General features: G+C 38.6%; 1 protein-coding gene across 3 annotated transcripts in view; it reads left to right on the top strand.

Moving 5' to 3' along the window:
* Nucleotides 1-22907, top strand: part of LCORL (ligand dependent nuclear receptor corepressor like) — a 99269-nt gene that overhangs the window by 49303 nt on the left and 27059 nt on the right. For all 3 annotated transcript variants that reach the window (XM_045284404.1, XM_030888634.2, XM_045284403.1), the window contains exon 3: nt 15441-15692. In XM_045284404.1, the coding sequence (XP_045140339.1) occupies nt 15441-15692 (252 nt within the window). The remainder of the gene's footprint in view (nt 1-15440; nt 15693-22907) is intronic.

Consider the following 22907-nt stretch of genomic DNA (forward strand, 5'->3'; position numbering starts at 1 on the left):
TTCTCCCATTTGTAATGGAAGTATCTGCTTTGTGCCTGTTCCGCCATAGTGCTTGGGAAACAACTTGTATTCTAGATTCCATAGGTTCACAGAGGAAATGCAGTTTTGTCCCATGATGGAATGTGCATTAAGTCTCAGTCATGTTTTGGTGATTCATAAGATGAGATTGTGGACTTGGGAATGATTTAAGACACTTGGGATGATTCAATGGGATGAATGTGCAAAGAGTGTGAATTTTAGGGGATCCAGTGGGTGGAATGTTACTGGTTGGATTATGGGTACCCCACCACCCATTTGGAAATAGGTTGTCTTTGTTACATTAATGAGACAGGATTAGTGTGGGGGATGTCTTGACTCAGTCCCTCTTAAGATAGGAGATTTTAGATAAGCAATGGAGAGAAGCTAAGATGTAGAAAGATTGTTGCCTGGTCACATGAAGATTGACCCAGGGGCAGAAGCTCAGAGGAGACAGAGCCCTTCCTCCAGAGCTGGCAGAGAGATAGCCTTATCCTAGAGCAGTGGTTCTCAACTTCCTAGGGCACAACCCTAGTGCACAACCCTAGTGCACAGCAGTTCCTCATGCTGTGGTGACCCCCAACCATAAAAGTATTTTCGTTGCACTTCATAACTGTAATTTTGCTACTGTTATGAATCATAATGTAAGTATCTGATATGCAGGATATATTTTCATTATTACAAATTGAACATAATGTAAGCATAGTGATTAATCACAAAAATAATATGTAATTATATATTGTGAAATATTTATTCCTAATTACAACTTATGAAATTTTGTCATGAAGCATGGTGTAGCATGGGTAACAGTCTTCACGCTGGGTACCAGCCTGGAGATGGATAGAGGAGCGGTGTCTCGGTTCCTAAGACCATGGGAAATATGTGTTTTCCGATGGTCTTAGGCGACCCCTGTGAAAGGGTCATTCGACCCCCAAAGGGGTCACAGTCCACAGGTTGGGAACCGCTGCTTTAGGTTAATAGTTGAGAGCAAATTGCTTTGCCATGAGTCAAAATCATAGTTTTTACTAGAGGACAAGCTTAATACACAGGATGGCAAAAGGTAATCTCAAGGGACCCCCTAGATCAGTTGGCCTGACCTAGTTCAGAAAGACAGTATTCTACATCCTATTTGGGTTAAGTAGTAACTGGAGCCTTAAAATCTGGCGAGTGGCCATCTAAGTTCATCTGTTTCTATCCTGAGCAAAAGCAAAACTCAAGGAAACAATGTCCAGAGAATTAACAGATCATATGAACCATAGCTTCCACTTACCTGAGGCCAGAAGAACTAGATGATGCCTGGCTGCCATCACTAGCTACTTTGGGGTCACACTAGGTGGAACTGGATAAAGTAGGAGAAACAAATTCAGATTCATTAAAACCAAATTTACTGGGCTGATAAAGATTGGTGAAATCTCTCAGACTGTGACCCTGCAATGTCCGCAGACTTAAGACTTAAAGCCACTTCCAGAGATTACCATTTAAAGGTCTGTACACAATGACACCCAAGGGAAAATGCTTCTCAGACCCAAAGGACACCATTCATCCAAAAACAAGACTTTAAGAAGGCAGGAAAGAGCCGAAACACTGGGCGCAAATGAAAATAGAACCCCAAGTAGAAACGGGAGAGTGCTGACACGTGAGGGTGGCAAACCAGCTCATGTAGAAGTCTGAATAAATTGGGGAATTGGAAATGAATTGCTCTGTACTTTCACCTAAATTATCCACCTCCACTCCCCCCACTAGATTTTTTTAAAGAACTGCAAAAGAAATGATGAAGTTATTGTATAGGCAGTGGTTAATCCTAAGTGTAAATCAAAGACGATATCTGGGAAATATAAAGAGGGGAGAATATAAAAATAAGTTGACTGTTACATAAGTATTAGATGGGCCTCAGAGGTATCATTTAAAGCAGTATTTCCCAAAATGGGTAATACTGCCCCGTGAGATTGGTGCTGAACAGATCCAGGGGGGCTGCAAAAGCAAATACCTATCTTTTATTCTAGATTGTGGGCTACAGTACAAAACAATTTTTTTTTATTTTAAATTTCCAATAGGATGCTAAAGTTGTTTTGTTTTTTTGTTTTCCCTAAAAAAGGTTAAACAGAACAAACAATTTTGAGAACCTATAATTCAAAGCATGCTGCCCTACCAAATAGTAGTTTTACTGCCTTAAGTTGTTTTCTTTATGTTCTTTAGGGTCTGATATCCATGACAATGGCTACACAGAACTCACAGGCAAAATTTATGATTACAGGGCTTATTAAGGAAGTTAACAAATTGTGTAATGCCAGTAAGAAATGCTCAGGATTGAATTATCAGGACATGTTACAGTGTTCTTTCAGATCCGCTGATAAATGCCCAAAGGGGAGTACCACACCACTGTGAGCCTCAACTTGAAGGCATTCAATTGAAGTTCTGTGAGTCTTCAAACCCAGCTCCATCAATTACATGCCTAAAGTTATCTCACTCCAGATCAAAGGCGCTCAGCTCTACTTTCGTGGGTGAGCAAGTCCCACCTTTCCCATCTAAGTGTCCAGAGGCACCCTCATCCACAAGGCAGAATCCTGCAGAGAGCACTCGTCTTCACTTGCTCCATAGGTTGGGAAGTTTATTATGTTTCATGTTCTGGTTCCTGGTCCTGCTGCTGCTCCTCTGTTAGTAACGCTGTCATCTGGATCCAGGAGGTTCCCTGGACGGGGATCTTGGGTTCAGAGGACTTGCTCCACTCCTGGATCTTGCTGGTAATGAGACCCATCCTACTCTCTCTCGGGGGGCTCATTTTATAGACAACAGGCTGTTGCTACAGAAAAAGTTGTTGGCAACTATTCACAGGTAAATTCTATCCATATTTTCCCTCCACCTTTGTACTAGATCCATGCAGGGAAATGTCCTCGTGTGAGAGTTCAATAGAAGAGCCCCTTAAGTAATCCGCTGCCCCTGCAGTAGCCTAACTAAGGAAAAGGGAAACTAAAGACATCACAAGCAGTATTTTAAAAGTAAAAATGGCAAAAAGATAACACAAATGCAGACTATATTTGAATACTGAAAAATCAGAAAAATGAGAGATTGACATGGCAAAGAAACTAAACATAAAATAACCTGTATGCTAAGACTGCTGAATCAGGCATTTTAGAAAATGTTAAGTAGGCTTAACTCATCAGTTAAAAAGCTGTTCAGAGTGTTTCACAGAGCAAGACCCAACTTAAGGCTGTATGTGCAGAAGACGTGGTGGTGTCAGGTGCCATCCAGTCAGCTCCAACCATAGCAACCCTATGCACAACAGGACCAAACTGCCCAGACATAACTAGAAGAGAGTAATTCAAAGGCTATAAATAAAGGGATGGTCAAAGGCATAGTAGGCAAATTGAAACAAAAGTAGAAATCATAATTCAGAGGTTTCAGTGGTATTAAATATAAAAGCAACAAAGAAAATTATTTTACAATGTTGAAGACCAAAAGTTAACGCTGTGAGTACAGAATGCGTTTCTGTTGACCAAATATTTCATATTTGATAGAGCAGAAATTACAGAGAATTCAAGAGACAGACTTAGAAGTGAATTAACACATTTGTCTCAGGTAAAATAGGTGACAGCAAAATGAGTCAAGATATAGAAGACCTAAGTGACATAATCCATCAGAGAGTATATACACGTGTGAATGGGTTTCAGAAAGTGGGAGGAGAATTTTAACTAAAAGATAACTGGAATTTTCCATTGACTTTTTGTAGCATCTTATATTAAGCTTTATCCTCACGTAAGAACGATCATATTTCTGAAGTACATGTGGAATATTCCCCAATTTTTAAGTATATTAAGTCACAAAGAAATCTTCAATAATTTCTCTTAAATAAAACAATATAAAAATTATTGTTTTCATTCTTCAGTGAAGCTGGAAATAAAATCGAAACAAAAAAGGCCTAGCCATGTGATGTGAAACTGCAGTTAACACCTTTTGAGTGAAAACAAAGAATTTCAGAATGCATAAAAAAAATTCAGATAATGAAAAACAACGTATGAGAATTTAAGAAATATAAGTAAACCAGGGAGACACTCACACCCTTGCATATTACGTCAATAATGAGAATAAGTGAATCAATAAAGGTCAAAAATAGACAAATCCTTAGTTAATCTAACTGAGAACAGAGCACACGCATACAAGACATGACAATGGAAAATAAAAAATGAAACTTCTTAAAGCCATAAATTGTATTTTATACACCTTAGGTGAAGTAGATAATTTACTAGGAAAATTCAATTTGCCAAAATTTCTCTACGTGAGCTAGAGAAACAAGTGACTTTTAAGTGTCACTTGTTTAGAATAAAGGTATAAAGCTCAACAGAAGGACTAACCCCCGAAGATTTCATAGTGATGTGACCACATCTTCAATGATCAGAGAGATAATACTCAGTGATTCTTACAATTTCCAGAGCATGAAACATAAATATGATATTAATGTACTTAAACGTCTCATAAAATAATACACAAGTGCTGCCAAAGCAATTTCTCTATATCAATACCAAAACCCTACATAAAATATATAGAACTCTATGCTACATTAACAAAACAGTACAGTATTGTTAAGTAAGATTTATTCTACTCATGCCAGAATGTTTTAGGTTTAGAAAATCCCATAATAATTCTTGAGGAACAAAGAAATCACATTTATCTCCATTGAAACTGAGAAGAACGTACACAAAATGGAACTGGGGTTCCTGATTCAAAAAGAACAAAACAATAAAATAGGAATTGATATTTCTAACATAACATAGAAGGAAACTCTGATAGCAGCCCCACTAAGACTGAAATAAGACAAGATTACCTGTGTCTCCACTATTTTACATGGTATCAGAGTCTTTGACCAGTGCATTTAGATAGAAGTCCGTTTTAAATATGTAATTATTGAACAAGATGAAATAATACTCCTTTTGCAGATGATAATACATTTCTCTTCTTCCGTCTGAAATTGATGAATCATGCAATCAAGAAGCATTGATAATGGGAATTGGAATGAGGAAGTCGGAAACAAAGAGGATGGACCAGTAGTTAGAAAATAGAGTCTTGATGATAGAAATGAAGCTGAATATTGCATGATAGAATTTTGCAAGACCATTGACTTCTTCGTTGCAAATATCTTTTTCAACAACACAAATGGTGGCCATACAGGTGAGCCTCAAAAGGTGGAATACACACCAATCAAATTGACTAGCTCCGTGGGAAGAGACGATGGAAAAGCACAGTATCAACCAAAATAAGACTAGAGGCTAAAAATATAGAACACATCATCAATTTCACATACGTAAGTTCTGGTTGAACCAGAGGAAAATTAAAACAAGTCTACAATAGCCAAAAATATGCCCTTGACTATATCCTGAATTTGGAGCACAACTCAGGAACAGGTTTGATACATTGAATAATAATGACAGAAGACCCGATGAGTTGTGGCATGATAATCAAGAACATCATCTATGAAGAAAGAAAAAGGTCCAAGAGACAGCTGTTGCTGTAAGATATTAAATTAATAATAATTTATAATTTATTAAGGGGTCTTGAGAGTGGAAGGGGGGTTGAAAAGAGGAGCTGATACCAAGCTCAAATAGAAAGTAAATGTTTAGAAATGTTTAGAAAATAATGATGGCCACATAAGTACAAATATGCTTGATGCAATTGATGTATGAATTGTTAAAAGAACTGTAAGAGCCCCCCAAAAAATGATCTTTTAAAAAAAATGACCAAAGTGACTGTCAAAAGAGATTAAAATGTGTTCTTAAGCTAAAGTGAACAAAAATAAGTAAAAGAACTGAACAGAAAATTTTAAAGGACAACTTGAGAAAATGAACTATTATAATGAAACGTGCAAACACACCCTGGAATTAGAAAGCCAAAAAGCAAGAACATGTTCAGCATATCTCAAGCTGAAGGAAATTAAGAAAATATTCAAGCCTTGATTGCAATACTGAAATAGTCTATAGGTAAAATATTGAATGATTCAGGGTGCATCAAAAGAAGATGGTAGGAATACGAAGAGTCACTATACCAAAAGTAGTTGGTCTGTGTTCAGTCATTTAAAGGTAGCATATTATTAGGAACCCATGTTATGGAAGGAAAAGTTCAAGCTGCACTGAAAGCATTTGCAAAGTGAAAGACTCGAGCGGTTTATGGAATACCAACTGAAATGTTTCAACAAGCAGATAGAGCACTGGAAATAGGAGTCTAAGCCAAGAACAGGAGGACAGCTACTTGTGGAAGAAGTAATCCATGTTTGCTCCCATTCTAAAGAAAGGTGACCCAACAGAATGAGGAAATTATTGAACAATTTCATTAATACCACATGTAAGTAAAGTTTTGTTGGAGATGATTCAAAATCAGTTGCAGCAGTTAGTTACAGGAAGGCTAGAAATTGGAGCCAGATTTAGAAAAGGATGAATGAAGGATACCATTGGTAACATCACATGGATCTGGGCTGGAAGCAAAGAATTCCAGAAAGCTGTTTGCTTGTGTTTTATGTTCAGACATTTGACTGTGGGCTAACAAACTATTGATAGCCTTGAGAAGAATGGGAATTTCAAAACGCTTCATTGTGCTCATGCAGAATCTACATGGTTCAAGAAGCAGTTGTGAGAATAGAACAAGGGAAAACTGCATGGTTCAAAAACAGGAAAGGTGTGTGTCAGGGTTGTAACCTCTCATCATATTTATTCATTCTATGTTGAACAGATAATTAGATAAGCTGGATTATATGAAGAAGAATGCAACATCAGGAGTAGAGGCAGGCTTATTAACCTGCCATAATCAGCTGACACAACCTTGTCTACTGAACGAGAAGACTTGGGGCACTTGCTGGTGAAGATCAAGAAATATAAAGGACAGTGAAGAAGGGAGCCCCCAAAACAAGTGTCATGTGTGAATGATGGGGTCTTAAAGGCAGAATGCTCTTTAGAAGCAAAGACGGTGAGACTTTGTCTCACATACTTTGGACATATCACTCAGAAGGACCTGTTCCTGCAGAACATCATGCTTGGTAAAGTAGAGGGTCAGTGGAAGAAGAAGACTCTCACCAAGATGGACTGACCGAGAGACTCCAGCAAGAGACTTAAGTATAACTAGACGGTACAGAGCCAGACAGTATTTGATTCTGTGGGTTCACTCTGAGACAGAAGCGACCCTGCAGTACCTAACAATAACAACACGTAATCAATATAATATAATCAAATGTAATGACGCAGTAGTACTAAAAACAAGTTGGAAGCACATAAGAGATACCAATTTTCCCTAAGTTAATACATAAATTTAATATCCATTTTGAAATGCCAACACTTTTCTGAGGCTAATATATGTAAAAAACAAATAAGCAGTTAAATAGCTAGTTAAGCAGCAGTGAGGGTGTTCCAGCCTGACTAGATACTGAAACGTAGTATAAAACTTCTATGTTTAAAATAGCACCTGAATAGGTGTGTACAGTCATCAAAACATCGACCCCCACCTCAGGGAAATTTATATGCATACATACATATGATTCTGGCGGTGTAGCAGTTACACATTGGCCTGTGATCCACATTGTTGGCTATTCAAAACTACCTGCAGCTCCGCGGGAGAAAGATTGGGCTTTCTACTCCCATAAATAGTTACAGTCTCGGAAACCCACAGGGGTTTGCTATGAGTCAGTATTGACTCGATGGCAAGTTTGGGGCTTTTGTGGGTAGGAAAATGTGGATTTTTAACAAATGGTTTAGTATAATTGGAAAACCAATTATAAAATTAGACCCATCCCTCATCAAAATAAAAAGAAACCCACTTCCATTGAGTTAATTCCAGCTCACAGCAACCCTATATAGGGTTTCTGAGGCCAACGATTGATGGGGGCAGACAGCTCTATTGTTCTGCTGTGGAGTAGGTAGTGGGTTCGAACCACCAACCTTGCATTTAGCAGTCCACCGACTTACCTGACAGTGCTAGGGCTACTTGGAGACCTCATAGGCACACTACCAAAAAAAGGTGGGGTGGTAATTAAAAAAAGACAACTCATCAGTATTCTAATAATTAAATATAGCCATTTGTTTTGTGTAAACGGTTGGGTACATTCTACTTTTGGATAACAGATGAAACGTATGGCTGTATTTAATTTCCAGACGAAAATGCTGATGAATTGTCTTTGGTATAGGGCAAAGGCATTCTAATTTTCTAAATATAACAATGTCTAGATAGAATCAGATAAAATGACCTCACTTTAAAGGTTCAAATACCTTTTTTAAATTGGGTGGCAAGAAAGCCCATAGTCAGTTTGAAAGATCAATCAAACGGAGAAAATTCTGGTGATGCAAGCTACAAATGTTTAATTTTCCTATGAAAGAAGGCACTCTTAAAAATTGAGGGGCCTACATGGCTTCTCTGCTGAATTCCACCAACTGTTGAAAGAAGAATTGATAGCAATACTTGACAAACTCTTTCCCCAAAACAGAAGCTGAGGGAACATGTGGCAGCACATTCTCTGAGGCCCGTATCACCTGGACATAAAAACAGGCAAAGGCATCACTTGTAGAAACAGACACGCCAAAAAGCCAACCCTCAACAAAAATCTAGGAAACGGAACCCAGCAACACGTACAAAGGATTGTCCATCGTGAGGCAGATTCTAATGCCCAGGATCGAAAGGTCAGCTCAGCATACAAAGACATCTCAATTTAATGGGTATTTTTACAGACTAAACAAAATCACATGATAATACAACAAAAGCTATTTTGATGTAATGCTCGCTCTCTTCTCTCTGGGTAACTTTTTATTCTGAATTTATTAGGTCACGAAATTATAGGACAGTTAATCAACATACCTTGAAGCAAAATTAGGTGGGGGAGGGAGCATTTACAGAAGCCTTCAAAGATTTCTGGAGGAAAGCATCAAGAAATGAAATATTTGGGATTTGTTTGGGCAACCTAGAAATTTCTTGTTTGGGTTTATTCACTCTGGTTAGTCAACATGGGCTAATACTACCTATTCTAGGCCCAAAAAATGTCACATGGACTTTGAAATCATGCTCTTCTTGTCTCAAGTATTGACCTAGTTTAATACATAACATTTTCACTTATTTGCTGTTTTGTGACTTAAATAAAATATAGCTGCTCAATCTTTTTTATTTCCCATATTTCTTTTATAATCTATAACACCAGCCAATATTTATTAAACTCTTTATAGGTGATGTACAGAGTTCACTGTTATGCCTATTTTGAGAACCCATGGTGGCATAGTGGTCACAGGTCACAGGTCAGTAGTTCGAACCCACCAATAGTTGAATCCGCTATGAGGGAGAAAAATGAGGCTTTCTTCTCCCATGAAGATTTACAGCCCCAGAAACCCCCAGGGGAAATTCTGCTCTATCAACTGTTCATAATTCTTTTAACATCGTAGTGAATGAGTAGTTTTGTTTACCAGATTGTTTTATTTTCTGTGGGTGGCTAAAGGGAACTCTGGAGAGAATCTAGAATTACCGTAAGCTCATAGAAAGAGGCAGTGGTTCTAGCTCCAGCCCAGCCAAGTCTTTGACTCCAGATTCAAATAACAGTGCTCCTCTCTGCCCTGGCCTGGTTCTCAACAAAGAGTAAATGTAGAGGTGAAAATGGTGTTTTTATTACAGGCCCACACACTCTTTGCAAATGTTTTTCACCATCTAAAATTCTTGGTTTTGCAAAGTGTGTATAGTGTACACGTATATTATGTAGCATCTTCAGGGAGATAAGCAGCCTCTCTTTTTTTAAATCATTTTATTGGCTCGAACAACTCATCACAATCCATACATACAACCATTGTGTCAAGCACATTTGTACATTTGTTGCCATCATTCTCAAAACATTTACTCTCCACTTAAGCCCTTGGCATCAGCTAATTTTTCCCCCTCCCTCGCCGCTCCCCCTCCTTCATGAACCCTTGATAATTTATAAAGTATTGTTTTTTCATATCTTACACTGTCCGGTGTCTCCCTTCACCCTCTTTTCTGTTGTCCGTTCCCCAGGGAGGAGGTTATATGTAGATCCTTGTAATCGGTTCCCCCTTTCCACCCCAGCCTCCCTGTATCGCCACTCTCAGCATTAGTCCCAAAGGGATCATCCGTCTTGGATTCTCTGTGTTTCCAGTTCCTGTCTGTACCAGTGTACAGCCAGATTTGTAAGTTAGAAATGAAATTATGATAGTGGAGTGGGAGGAAGCAATTAGGAACTAGAGGTAAGTTGTATGTTTCATCGTTGCTACATTGCACCCTGACTGGCTCGTCTCCTCCCCCCAACCCTTCTGTAAGGGGATGTCCAGTTGCCTACAGATGAACTTTGGGTCCCCACTCCACACTCCCCCTCATTCATAATGATATGATTTTTTTATTCTTTGATGCCTGATACCTGATCCCTTCAACACCTCATGATCACCCAGGCCGGTGTGCTTCTTCCATGTGGGCTTTGTTGTTTCTGAGTTAGATGACCACTTATTTACCTTCAAGCCTTTAAGACCCCAGACGCTATATCTTTTGATAGCTGAGCACCATCAGCTTTCTTCACCACATTTGCTTATGCACACATTTGTCTTCAGTGATTCTGGTGGGAAAGTGAGCATTATGGAATGCCAATTTAATAGAACAAGGTATTCTTGCATTGAGGGAGTACTTGAGTGGAGGCCCAATATCCATCTGCTACCTTAATACTAAACCTATAAATATATTCACATAGATGGGGAAATAGAAGCAGCATCTTCTGATCAAAAACTACTATTTCTTCAAAGCAGTGTACAAATATTGGTATTACGTGGGGTAAAGAAAGTTTCTGACTAGACTCATATCAGCTCAAGCCCTGTTTTGCTACCAGATACGGTGACGGGAGCGTGTTGGTCATGTTGCTCCACCCCTTCCCATTAGTGTGTTTTCTGAGTTGTGTGGAGTACAAAGCTCTGGACCTCCAGTGATGGATGCTGGACTGGAAGATTTGCCTTCACATCTCTTAGACAAGGGGGTCTAGCAAATGCTGAATCCTGAGACTAGAGAGGCTTTACCAGACTTCAGTCTCAGACTCCCTGTCTCTTCCTTTTGGCTAACTTACTATTTTAAGTTGGGAAGATGATGTCAGCCAATAAACTTTAGGACAGTTACCCAAAGTTACTGAAAGTTACATCCCTACCTGTTTTAGCACAAGATTTGCCTTGAAAGAAAGGTGAGCCAAAATCATATCCACCACTTGTGTTAATGGGAAAGGCAATACTAAATGAGATGAAGTCTGTATAATGTGCCCAAGGTGAATGACACTTAAGAAGAGTAAAGGACATTTTTGGCCAATGTTGTACGTAATTCTGCAATAATAACCAAAAATGTGTGTTTGGCTATATAGGTAGATGCTGTTGTTAGATGCTAGGTGTTAGCCAGTTCTGATCCTTCGTGACCCTGTTTACAATAGAAAGAAATACTTCCTGATCCTGTACCATCCTTACAGTGGTTCTTATGTTTGAGCCCATTGTTGTAGCCACTGTGTCAACCCATCTGGTTGAGGGCCTTCCTCTTTCACAACCCCTCTACTTTACCAAGTATGATGTCTTTCTCCAGGGACTGGTCTCCCTTGACATATCCAAAGTATGTAAGAGGAAGTCTCTCCATCCTTACCTGGAAGGAGCCTTCTAGCTCTACTTCTTCCAAAACAGATTTGTTTGTTCTCTGGGCAGTCCCTGGTACTTTAAATGTTCTTTGCCAGCACCACAATTTAAATGCATTGATTCTTCTTCAGTCTTCCTTATTCAGTGTCCAACTTTCACATGAATATACAATGACTGAAAATAATCATGGCTTGGTCAGGCTCAGCTTGATCCTCCAGGTAACCTCCTTGCTTTTCAACACTTTCAAAAAGGTCTTGTGCAGTAGGTTCACTCAATGCAGTGTATTGTTTGATCTCTTGAGGAATATAGGTTAGTAAGTAAAAAAGTGTTATTACAAAATCATAAAAACCTTTATTGACCACAGACGTCAAAATGGGAAACTCTTGTTTCTCATAACATTTTCCATCTAGGTCTGTTAAGTGATGTAGGGTAAATGCGGGGAAATTCTCAAAGGCCAACGCTTGTTACTCTAGAATATGCAGGTGCAATGTTGTAGTGGAGAAAAACTCCTTGGCACAATTTTCCTAGCCTTTTTGTCATTGCTGCAGTTTTCCATTTCAAAAAACAAACTTCTTTTTAGTAAGCCCCTGTGATCATCCTGTGTCCTTTAAGGAAAATCTATCAAGATAAGTTCTTGAAAACAGGCATCTGAACCTTCTGATCTGACCGCTTTGCCTTGAATTTGAAATGGCCCAACAGATTCCATTGAAAGCCACTATATAGACAGGGCCTTGTTTAAAGGCGTTCTACGGAGACTGAGACAAGTGCTTGGCAGAGAGAACTTGGCTGCAGCCATCCACTGATTGCAGAGATAGACTTAAGCTTGTTTGTTTGGAATAAACCCTTTTATGTACGAACCGGAACACTTCTGGCCATATTTTTTATTTACCCTCATATATAGAAAGGCAGGTGTGAATACTTGCAGCACATTTCTTTGGTATCTCTGTAGGCATAAAATTGGATGTGAGAAAAAATATATATATATATATATACGAATAGGTACAATTACAGCGACCTCTAGACATAATCCAAACACCTTGCCAAATTAGTTTACCGAGTTTGAAGGCTTAGTTAAAACCATATGCTCCTAGGACAACTCGGTTAAATGGCACAGATGAGTTTATAAAGTTGATGTTCTGTAGTCTAGGTTGGTGAGTACCATCTGACATCTTAAAAATATACCAGCGCCATCTAAGGTAAAACTATTGGTCTCTACTTTTCTGGAACAAACAATATAGAAGGAATCTAATGACTCAAAGAAGAAATTGTTATACAGCACCCAAACCTCACACAGCCGCAATCTTCCAGACCCTGAGCCCAGACACAGTAGACTGTGCCCCTTGCTCACTCCTGACTGTTTTGACACGGACACACCCAATAGAATAGGATAAAAGTGTAGCACAAAATTCACATTTTCAAAATGAAAAATAAAGCAAAAAAGGCCAGAGTTAGTGGACCAATAGGCACTAGAGTAGGAATGGGCAAGTTTTTTGTTTGTGTTTTCTCTGCCAAGGGTCATTTGAGTATTTATAATATCATTCGAGAGCTATACTGTCAAACATTAACGTGCCCCTGTTGTGCAGGAGACCTGGTGGCGTAGTGATCCACAAGGTTGGCAGTTCAAAACCACTTGCTGCTCCAAGGAAGAAATACAGGGCTGTCTACTCCCTTAAATAGTTACAATCTCAGAAACTAAAAGGGTCTCTGTGTGTCAGTATTGACTTGCTTTCAGCGCGCTTGGTTTGAGTGTTTTAAATGTGATGGCTGGAACTACTTTTCTTCAGTGAGGCATGTGATGTTAGCTGGTATGGATGGTTTCACAGGCCTCGTGGCCCACAGAAGAGCCCCAATGGCATAGCGGTTACGTGTTGTGCTGCTAACTGCAAGGTCAGCCGTGACACCAGCAGTTCCCTTGAAGAAAGACAAGGCGTTCTATTCCCAGAAAGAGTTGCAGCCTCAGAAACCCCAGGGGCCAGTTCTACCCCGTTTTCAAGGATTGCTATGAGTTGGCATTGACTCGATGGAAGTGAGCTTTTGATTTTGAGTTTTAGGGCCCTCAAAGTGGACATTCCTACCCCTTGACTAGAATAACCCCAAGACTGTCGCCCTAAGATACCCTTTACATTTGGAACTGAAACCATGCACGGAGTTCGCCTTTCAGCTTACTAAAAGATTCAATCAGAATAATATTGCTGATTAATAGTTTGCTCTTTTTTTAAAAAATTATGAGACCAAATATCCAACATCTACCAGAAAGCAAAGATTAAAAGGTGGGGTAGGAACAAGAGAGCAGGGAAGCTAGAGTAATGGATTTGGAAAAACCAAAATGGAAAATGTAACAAATGTCACTGAACAATGTGTATAGGAAGTGTTCATTGTGAACTTAATTTGCTATTTAAGCTCCCACCAAAAACAATTAAAAATTTTTTTATCTTACAGGAAAAGGGTCTGCTTTGGTAAGATTTGAGGCATTTAAAAATATAATAACAACTCTAGAATCAGCCCACTTGCACCCAAAGGAGAAGCATGGAACCTAATTCATTGTGCTTTTTTTCTCAAGCATTCACTATCCTCGGAGGGAGGGATTCCTGATGGCACTCTGGGCTAGGCTTTAGGTTGCTAACCACAAGGTTGATGGTTCATGTTCACTAGCTACTGCAAGAGAGTAATATAAGAGTGCTCCTGTAAAATTTTATAGTTGTGACTATAAAACTATAGTTACAGTCTTAGAAATCCTGTGAGTTGGAATCAGCTCAATGACAGTGTATTTGGCTTGGTTTATGTTGAACAGGCAGCCAAAACTTCCACTCTATAATATAACTTCAGTAGTCCATGCTTAAAAGTGGCCTGTTCTTCCTCATACTTCATACTATAAAAATCATTTATTGCTCTTAGCTATTGTTCAGGTTTCAAGTAGAATTATTTTTTCCAGAATCAAATGACAGACTTCATTATAGTTGCATCTGATCAGCATACTTTGGGACCAAGAATTAAAACCCTCAAAAATGACATTGTAGTTTTTTAGAAGAATGTTCTTATTCTTAAGGAGATACATGCTAAAATATTTGCACCTGAACTGTCATAAGTTTATAATTTAACTTCAGGGTTTTTGTTTTGTTTTGTTTTTTAATTTTTTATTGACAAGGGTTTTAACCAAAAAGTGGCAAAATAATAATAATTCATGAGCCTTAGAAGATGCTTTCTGGCTGTTAATGGTACTGTTTTGTCATTTTTTCCCTATATGATTGACATTCTTCAGTGTAAAATTTTGGGGAAATAAAAAGGTCCTTAATGACATTGAGGATCTCTGAGGGGGCTTTAAAAAGTTTGTGGAAAAATGAAAATAAAAGATAATATAATTTTTCCATGAACCTTTTGAAGCTCCTGGTATATAAGCTGTATATTTGTTATTTACACAGTGATGAGTTTAGATGTTTTCTTAAATAATTAACCATGTATTTTGTATATTATGTTACATATACATAAAATAATATATGTTCACACATTTACAGGATTTCTAAAACGTAAATGAGGTGTTGTGCTTCTGTGTCTTAATTTTTACCTCTAGGACAGAAAACTGTTTACTTGCAAGAAATGATCGAGTATGCAAAGTTTGGGGTTAACACATTAACATACGACTAACTAAATTTATTGAGTATATTATTGAATCCTGGGAATGACTAGCATTGATGGAGTGATGCTAAAATCTGAAATCATTGCATTGTACAAACATAGTCATAGTTTAAACATAGTTTAAAGGCTGGCACTGTGAGTTCTCTCTTTTAACACTTATTATATTTGTTTCTTCCGTAGATCTTCCTCAGAACTGTGACCCTAACATTCCCCTAGTTGCTCAGGAATTAATGAGAAAGATGATACGTCAGTTTGCAATTGAGTACATTTCAAAAAGCGGTAAAATTCAAGAGAATAGAAATGGTTCAATTGGACCAAGTCTAATATGTAAAAGTATCCAGATGAGTCAAGCAGAAAGCTCCCTTCCGGAAGAGCAGGAAGGCCCCTTAGACCTCACTGTGAATCGGATGCAAGAACAAAATACTCAGCAAGGTAAGCTCCTTGTTTGGATGTGTGAGAGATAATTTTGCATGTTAATATCCGGTGAAGTATGTATGGCTTCTTTTATTTGCAGAGAACTTCCTTTTGGGAGTCAAATTACTTACAATGAGCTGATGTAAGATGGGCCAGAGAGAAGTGCAAATTTAGAACTTTTGTGTCGTAGTTAGCATCTATAACAGAGATTTGATTGTGCTACCATCTCTTCATGACAAAGTGGATGGTGAGATAATCCCAGTAAATCACTGAGAGGATATAATTTTAGAGATGTGTATGATAGGGAATTATTGTGGCAGCGGACAGTTGAGAACATGAATTAAACATTTTTTTTGTAAAAAATGCTGATAGACAAATAAAAAGGAAATCAATTACTGTGTTTCAACTGTTATTTAACTGGAAAAAGGGAGCAGTTTAATACATGTGATAAATTATGTACAGTTTAATACATGTGATAAATAGTTGTACAGACACATTGTCATAAGAAGCCTGCATGAAGAAGGCCATGTTGGATTTAGCTAAGAGAGCTTAATGAAAGGAAGAGTCTTTAGTGGGTGTGGAGGATGCTAAACAAGTATTTGCCTGGTGAAGAGAGGAGCAGCTTCGGTTAGCACTAGTTAAAATATTGGTATCAGTCTGTGAAGCCATAAAAAAATCATCATTAAATTTGGTCTGAGAAAGTAAAGTATTAATTCAGGGTTCTAAAGAAGTTTCTCAGTATAAGATTAACTAAGACATACTGAAATATGGAATTGATTTTTTTTTCTTTTTTTGCTACCCAGATTTTAAGTTGCAGTGAGTCTAATTATGTAGCAATGTCTGAGAACTATTAAAATGATAGATAGTCATTGTTAGATGCTGTTGAGCCAGTTCTGTGTGCAACAGAACAAAAAGTGCCCAGGCCTGCACCGCCCTCACGGCGGTTATGTCCGAGCCTGTTGTGCAGCTACTGTGTCCATCCCTTTCGCGGAGGGCCGTCCTCTCTTCTGTGTGTGGTGCCCCTCCAGGTCAACAACCCGAAATGTCAAAGATGCCTGTGAGATAAGGAAAACTACATAGAATTTTGAAAACAGGAAAGCAGAGAGGGTGTTTAGACTCTGTTCTGTTTTGCTTTCCATGTTGTGTTCCCCACTCTGCCGGGGGAGGCACTGTGCTTCGCTACAAAGAATAGATCCTCACATCGGTTAGGCATTGACAGATGGACAGTCATGCTACTTGCCTAACTTACTTGAGGCTTTAACTTCCATTTCCTACTAAATACGGCCATAATAAGAAGGAACCCGTACAAGACGCTCCACTCTAGTCTCTTCACATCCAACCTCCTGTTAACGTATCACAAAAGACGCGCCTTAGGAGTAAGTACACAAATGTGGTGTACAAATATTTGTAGGGTTATTCCAGTAATAAAGGGCTGAACTACCCGGGAAAGAAATGAGTAGAACAAGACTCACTGGCTAGACTTTAGAGGGAAGCAGATTTCAGATGCACATAAGCAACAGCATTTCTAAAACTTGGATCTTTCTTTGTTGTTGTTTTTTAAACATTTTATTGAGGGCTCTTACAGCTCTGTAACAATCCATATATCAGTTGTATCAAGCACATTAGTACATATGTTGTCATTATTATTAAAAATTGGATCTTTCTTAAAGTGGAAAGGGGACACCTTTATGAGGGAATGATTCCTTGATTTCCACAACAGTGGAGGAATTCAGAAACATCAGCTGTATGGTTGGAATAGATGATAGTAAAATTGTAGTTCTTAAATTTTATGATTCAGTGACTTAGGTAGTAAGGCAGTTAGGTCCACATATATAGGAAATGACAGGTATGTACATTATTTTAAATGACTAATATTCCAGGGAAAGTACGCAAATATATATGATGGGGGCTTCAGAAAGTTCTTGGAAAAATGGAATTCAAGTGTAGTGGATTTTTCTCGTGAACTTTTTGATGCCTCTCATCTGTGTGAACATCTGGAGATTTGGAAAGGATAATGGTGATGGGTTATATCTATATTTCAAACTGTTATTGATAATTTTAATTTGGGGTGTTAATTTATTGTCATTTGTGGTTTCAAACCTCTTCCTTTAAGATAGAAATCATATACTATAATCCTAAGTGTATCAGTGGCACTGAATTATACATGTAGAAGAGTTAAATTAGAAAATGTTTTCTTGTGTATATTTTTACCACAGTTCTTTTAATTACATGAATAACGAGTACAAGGAAGAAGAAAATGTTCAAAAATTCGGTAATGGTTATATAGCTCTTCTTGATGTTATTAAATTATTGTGTGATATGTGGATGATGTGCCAATAAAAGTTTGAAGAAGAAATAATAATTTAGTATCATAGTAGAGCGAGAAAAGGAGAAATTGGTCATCTCAGTATTGTTATAGAAATTAATAGAAAGTTACATAAGAAATATTAAAATTTTTGAATGTTCTAGGAACCACGAGAGGTGATGTGGACTGTTTTGAGCAGAGAGGGGTTGGGGAAGGGAATCAGATTTCCTCTAACAAGATTTTTTTTTGCCTTAATATGGATCTGTGGCCTTTAAACTTGCCTACATGCATACCAAATCAGGAAAAGAGCCAGGGCACATACCTGTCACACCATCTCTGTGTACAAACGTGTCTGTGTATGAGCACACTAAGGCTTTCTGCGAAGTCATCCTTCCATGACGATGCTTTCCACGGCCACCGAGGGTCAGGGCTGGAAAAGCCACAGGGCCGTCCCGTCCTGCTCTGCTCTAGAGCGTCGCTACGAGATGCCGTTGACTCCGTGGCGGTGATTGTTCTTTCTTTTAATCTTTCCATGAATTAAAACTATTAAGTTTGACCTAACGGTGTTATAAGCACTTTTTAAATGCCTTTCTAGTAAAAAGTCTTGAAGTCATGATGACTTTAAGCCAGGACTTTTCATGCAGCATGCTTTTTGTTGTTAGGTATACCATGGCGTTGGTTCTGACTTGTAGTGAGCTCCTGCCCAACAGAACAGACTACTGCCTGGGACTTCTCCAACCTCACCGTGGTGGGGCCACCGCGTCGGTCCATCTCATTGAGGGTCTTTCTGAAGATGCTTAGGGAGAGTTTCATTAGTAATAAGAGGAGGTCTAAGTCCACATTTCAAATACTTAAGAATTTAAGATGATGTTTGGCTTAATTTCAATGTTATTATTCACATATAGTTGATAAAGATACACTACAGTTAGCAGTGTTGGTTGTTTCGCCTGTTTTTTGTTTGCGGGTTTGCTTACATTATTCATATTATTCTCACTCTCACTTTTGTACAATTCTTATTTAAGTCACTTGTTCATTATTTTGAGTTGCTTTATTCAAATTAGAGAGCTAATGCATAAATCCAATGGATAATGTAACTGTAAATAATCTGGATAATATATGAAATGATTCAATTTATAAAGACCTAATCCTTAAGCCTAAAATTTTCAACCCCACATGGTTTTACAGGTAACTTTTTTTCCTAATAAATTATTTTATTGGGGGTTCTTGCAGCTTTTAGAACAATGCATGCATCAATTGTATCAAGCACATTTATTTGTACATACGGTGCCATCATCATTTTCAAGACATTTTCTTTCTGCTTAAGCCCTTAGTATCAGCTCCTCTTTTTTCCTCTCCCTCCTATATTTTAAACCATTTGTCGCATCCCTTAACCCACATTTCTGTTGTTCATCCCCTAGGGTTCGGGGGTGGGAATCGGGTTGTATATAAATCATTGTGATCGCTTCCCCCTTTTCCCCCCATCTTCCCCCTGCCCTCATAGTATCGCTACTCCCATTATTGGTCCTGAGAAGTTTATCTGTCTTAGATTGTGTGTCGAGAGCTCTTGTCTGTACCAGTGTACATGCTCGGGTCTAGCCAGATTAGTTAGATAGAGCTGGGATCATGATGGTGGGGCGGGGGTTGGGGGTGCAAGCATTAAAGAACTAGAGCAGTGGTTCTCAACCTTCCTAAATGCTGTGACCAACTAATAAAGTTCCTCATGTTGTGGTGACACCCCCCAACCATAAAATTATTTTCATTGCTACTTTATAACTGTAATTTTGCTACTGTTATGAATTGAGTGACCCCTATTTGTTTTAAATCTTCTGATGCCTGATACCTGATCCCAATCGAGTGTGCTGCAGTGCCAAGCCCTGCCCCACCCCCCCAATCCAAAACCTATTTTGGGGGATTCCTCAGGGACTTCATTGCTTTGCTCCCCTTGCTTCTCTGTTGCTACTGGTGTTGCGCTGGTGTTGGGGTTCAGATCGGGCACAATTCCCGCACTGTCTCCAGTGCTGCCCCCTGTAGTGCTGTGGGTCAAAAAGAGCAGGACTTGTCTTGTGGTGAAGCCCACCTTATGGTCCTTTCTGTGGATTGGCTGCTCAGAGCAGGAATGTTGTCTTGGATGCTGTCCACTTTCTCTCTCTTTGCCTCATAGTTTGCTCCCATGTGGTCTGGGAAGACCTGCCGCTCTCCCCCGCTGTATTTTCAGTGTTGTTCTCTGTAGTGCATTCTTCTGGGGAGGAGGGTTGATGTAGCTGGGATAGGATCCGCCCCGCAAGCCTCTTTGTTGGTTCACTGCTTCATTCCGGTATGTTGCACTCAAGGTTTGATGTACCAGGTTGAGGTCTGGTTCCTCTCTCCCTTTCCTATGGAGACATAAATAGTTACCCCCTCCCCTCAACCATGGTGGATTACTGCCCCTAATGCCTTCATCTTTCTCCCTTCCCCTCTTTTTTCATGTCCACGCCCCTCTTTCCCCTTCTTTATATTGGTATGCATCATAATGATGCTGTATGCATCATTGGGCTTGGTCTGTCCCCTGCCTGTGTGCCTGTCCCTCAACCTGTAAATTATGTATTAGTTTTTCTTTTGTTCCCATTGTGTTGATTGGACCTACCTCACTGGACTCATCTTGTACTTGCCCTTTTGTGCTTGGCTAACTTCGCTTAGCATAATTTCCTCCAACTCTTCCCATGAGACAAGGTGCTTCATGCGTTCATCAGTGGTTTGTGGGGATGCATAGAACTCCATTATGTGTGTGTGCCAGAGTTTTTCTTTTTCTTTTGTTTTCAATTTTCTTAAAATTTATTCCATATCAATCCCCATGATCATTCTGTGTCCTGTGAGAAAATATATCCATATTTCCCCTTTGGACTTAAGCAAACAGACCAAAGACTGCCTCCATACCCTGCTGAGCTGACTTGTCTGCCTTGAATTTAATTCTTGGAAGCCACTGTTTGGATTGGACCTTGGGTTTAAGGCATTCTTTTTTTTTTTAATCGTTTTATTAGGGACTCATACGACTCTTATCACAGTCCATACATACATCAATTGTGGAAAGCACATTTGTACATTCATTGCCCGTGCCAGAGTTTTCTAATCCACTCGTCTATCGATGGAAATTTGTTTCTAGGTCTTTGCTATTGTAAATTGCGCCACAATGAACATTGGAGCACAGATGGCTGATGGCAGTCTATTTCTTCTGGATAAATGCTCAATAGGGGGATTGTTGGGTCATAAGGTAGCTCAATTTCCATTACAGGTAACTTTATAGTACTGTGAAGCAATAGATGATTCCTGTCATATACAGGCTATTGCTTATCCAAATAGATAAGAAAAATTGGCAAAAGCAGACAAGGATAGCCAAAAAAAAAAGAGAGTTATAATCCAATGACACTTATAAACTTATGTGTGAAATACTAAAAAGTAGAATCCAGTGAAGAACAAAAATAATAAATCATGACTAAAACTACCCAGATGACTCAATATTTGGGAAAAACTATAAATTTTCCACATTGCCAAAATTGAGAAATAAAAATTATATCCATAGATTCAGAAAAATCATACTACAAAAGCTGAGCACAGATGATTTTTTAAGCACCTGCTTATTAAACCAAGACTAGGTGGGAACTCTATTAACAATGATAAAGGGCATCAATGGAAAACTACCAAAAATATCACAAGTTAATAACAAAGTACAGGATCAAAAAAAAAATTTTTAATCACTGATTTTCATCATTTTATGAAGTGTCCCTTACATATGTGGATGTATTTTGAGAACATAGGGCTTCAGAAAGCTTGTGAACAAATGGAATTGAAAGATAATGGAATATTTCCATAAACGTTTTTGTCATTTGTACATGATGAGTAAAAGAGCGGAAGTTTAAGAATAAGCAATAAGGAGATAGGGAAAGAACATGCCAAGTACTGATTACTTATAAACAATGTGATTGTCTAACCAGAAAATATGGAAGACTATCTGGGTAAACCTTTAGAACTTCTGAAAATATTCACAAAGGTACATATATAAATGAGCATGCATTTTATATATTAACAACCACTCGATTAGGAAGTCTAGTTGGACAAAATCTCATCTAGGATCACAAGAAAAAACAAAATCAACCAAGATAAGAATGAGCTGTACCAGACCATACAAAGAGTATTATAAATCTGTTGAAGGACATAAAAAGAACCCTTAAATGAATGATTTAAATTTTAATAGATGAAAAGACAATAGAAGATGGCAATTCACTTTTTTTTTAATTTATTGAGGGCTCATACAGTTCTTATCACAATCCATATATACATCCATTGTGTCAAACACATTTGTACATATGTTGCCATCATCATTTGCAAAACATTTTCTTTTTACTTGAGCCCGTGGTATCAGCTCATTTCCTCCCTCCCTCATGAACTTTTGATAATTTATATATATATTTTTTTTCATGTCTTACACCAATTCTGCTGTCTCTTTTCACCCATTTTCTGTTGTCCATCCCCCTGGGAGGGGGTTATTTTTAGATCATTGTGATTCGTTTAAACTTTCTTCCTTCCACCTTCCCCTTCCCCTCCTGGTATCACTACTTTCATATTGGTCCTGAGGGGTTTATCTACCCTGGATTCCCTGTGTTAACACATCTGTACCAGTAAGGTAGAATTGGGTTCAAGAGAGTGGTGGGGAAGAAGCATTAAAGAACTGGAGGAAAGTTGTATGTTTCGTCCATGCTTTACTGTACCCTGACTGACTCATCTCTTCCATGTGACCCTTCTATAAGAGGATTTCCAATTGTCTACAGATGAGCTTTGGATCTCCACTCCACAGTCCCCCTCATTCACAGTGATAAGATTTTTTGTTCTGGGTTTTTGATGCTTGATACCTGATACCATCGACACCTCCTGACCACACAGGCTGGTGTGCTTCT

This window comes from Echinops telfairi, unplaced genomic scaffold, assembly GCF_000313985.2.
Source record: "Echinops telfairi isolate 266 unplaced genomic scaffold, ASM31398v2 ScPeMD7_7468;HRSCAF=8506_1, whole genome shotgun sequence".
Classification (NCBI taxonomy): Eukaryota; Metazoa; Chordata; class Mammalia; order Afrosoricida; family Tenrecidae; genus Echinops; species Echinops telfairi.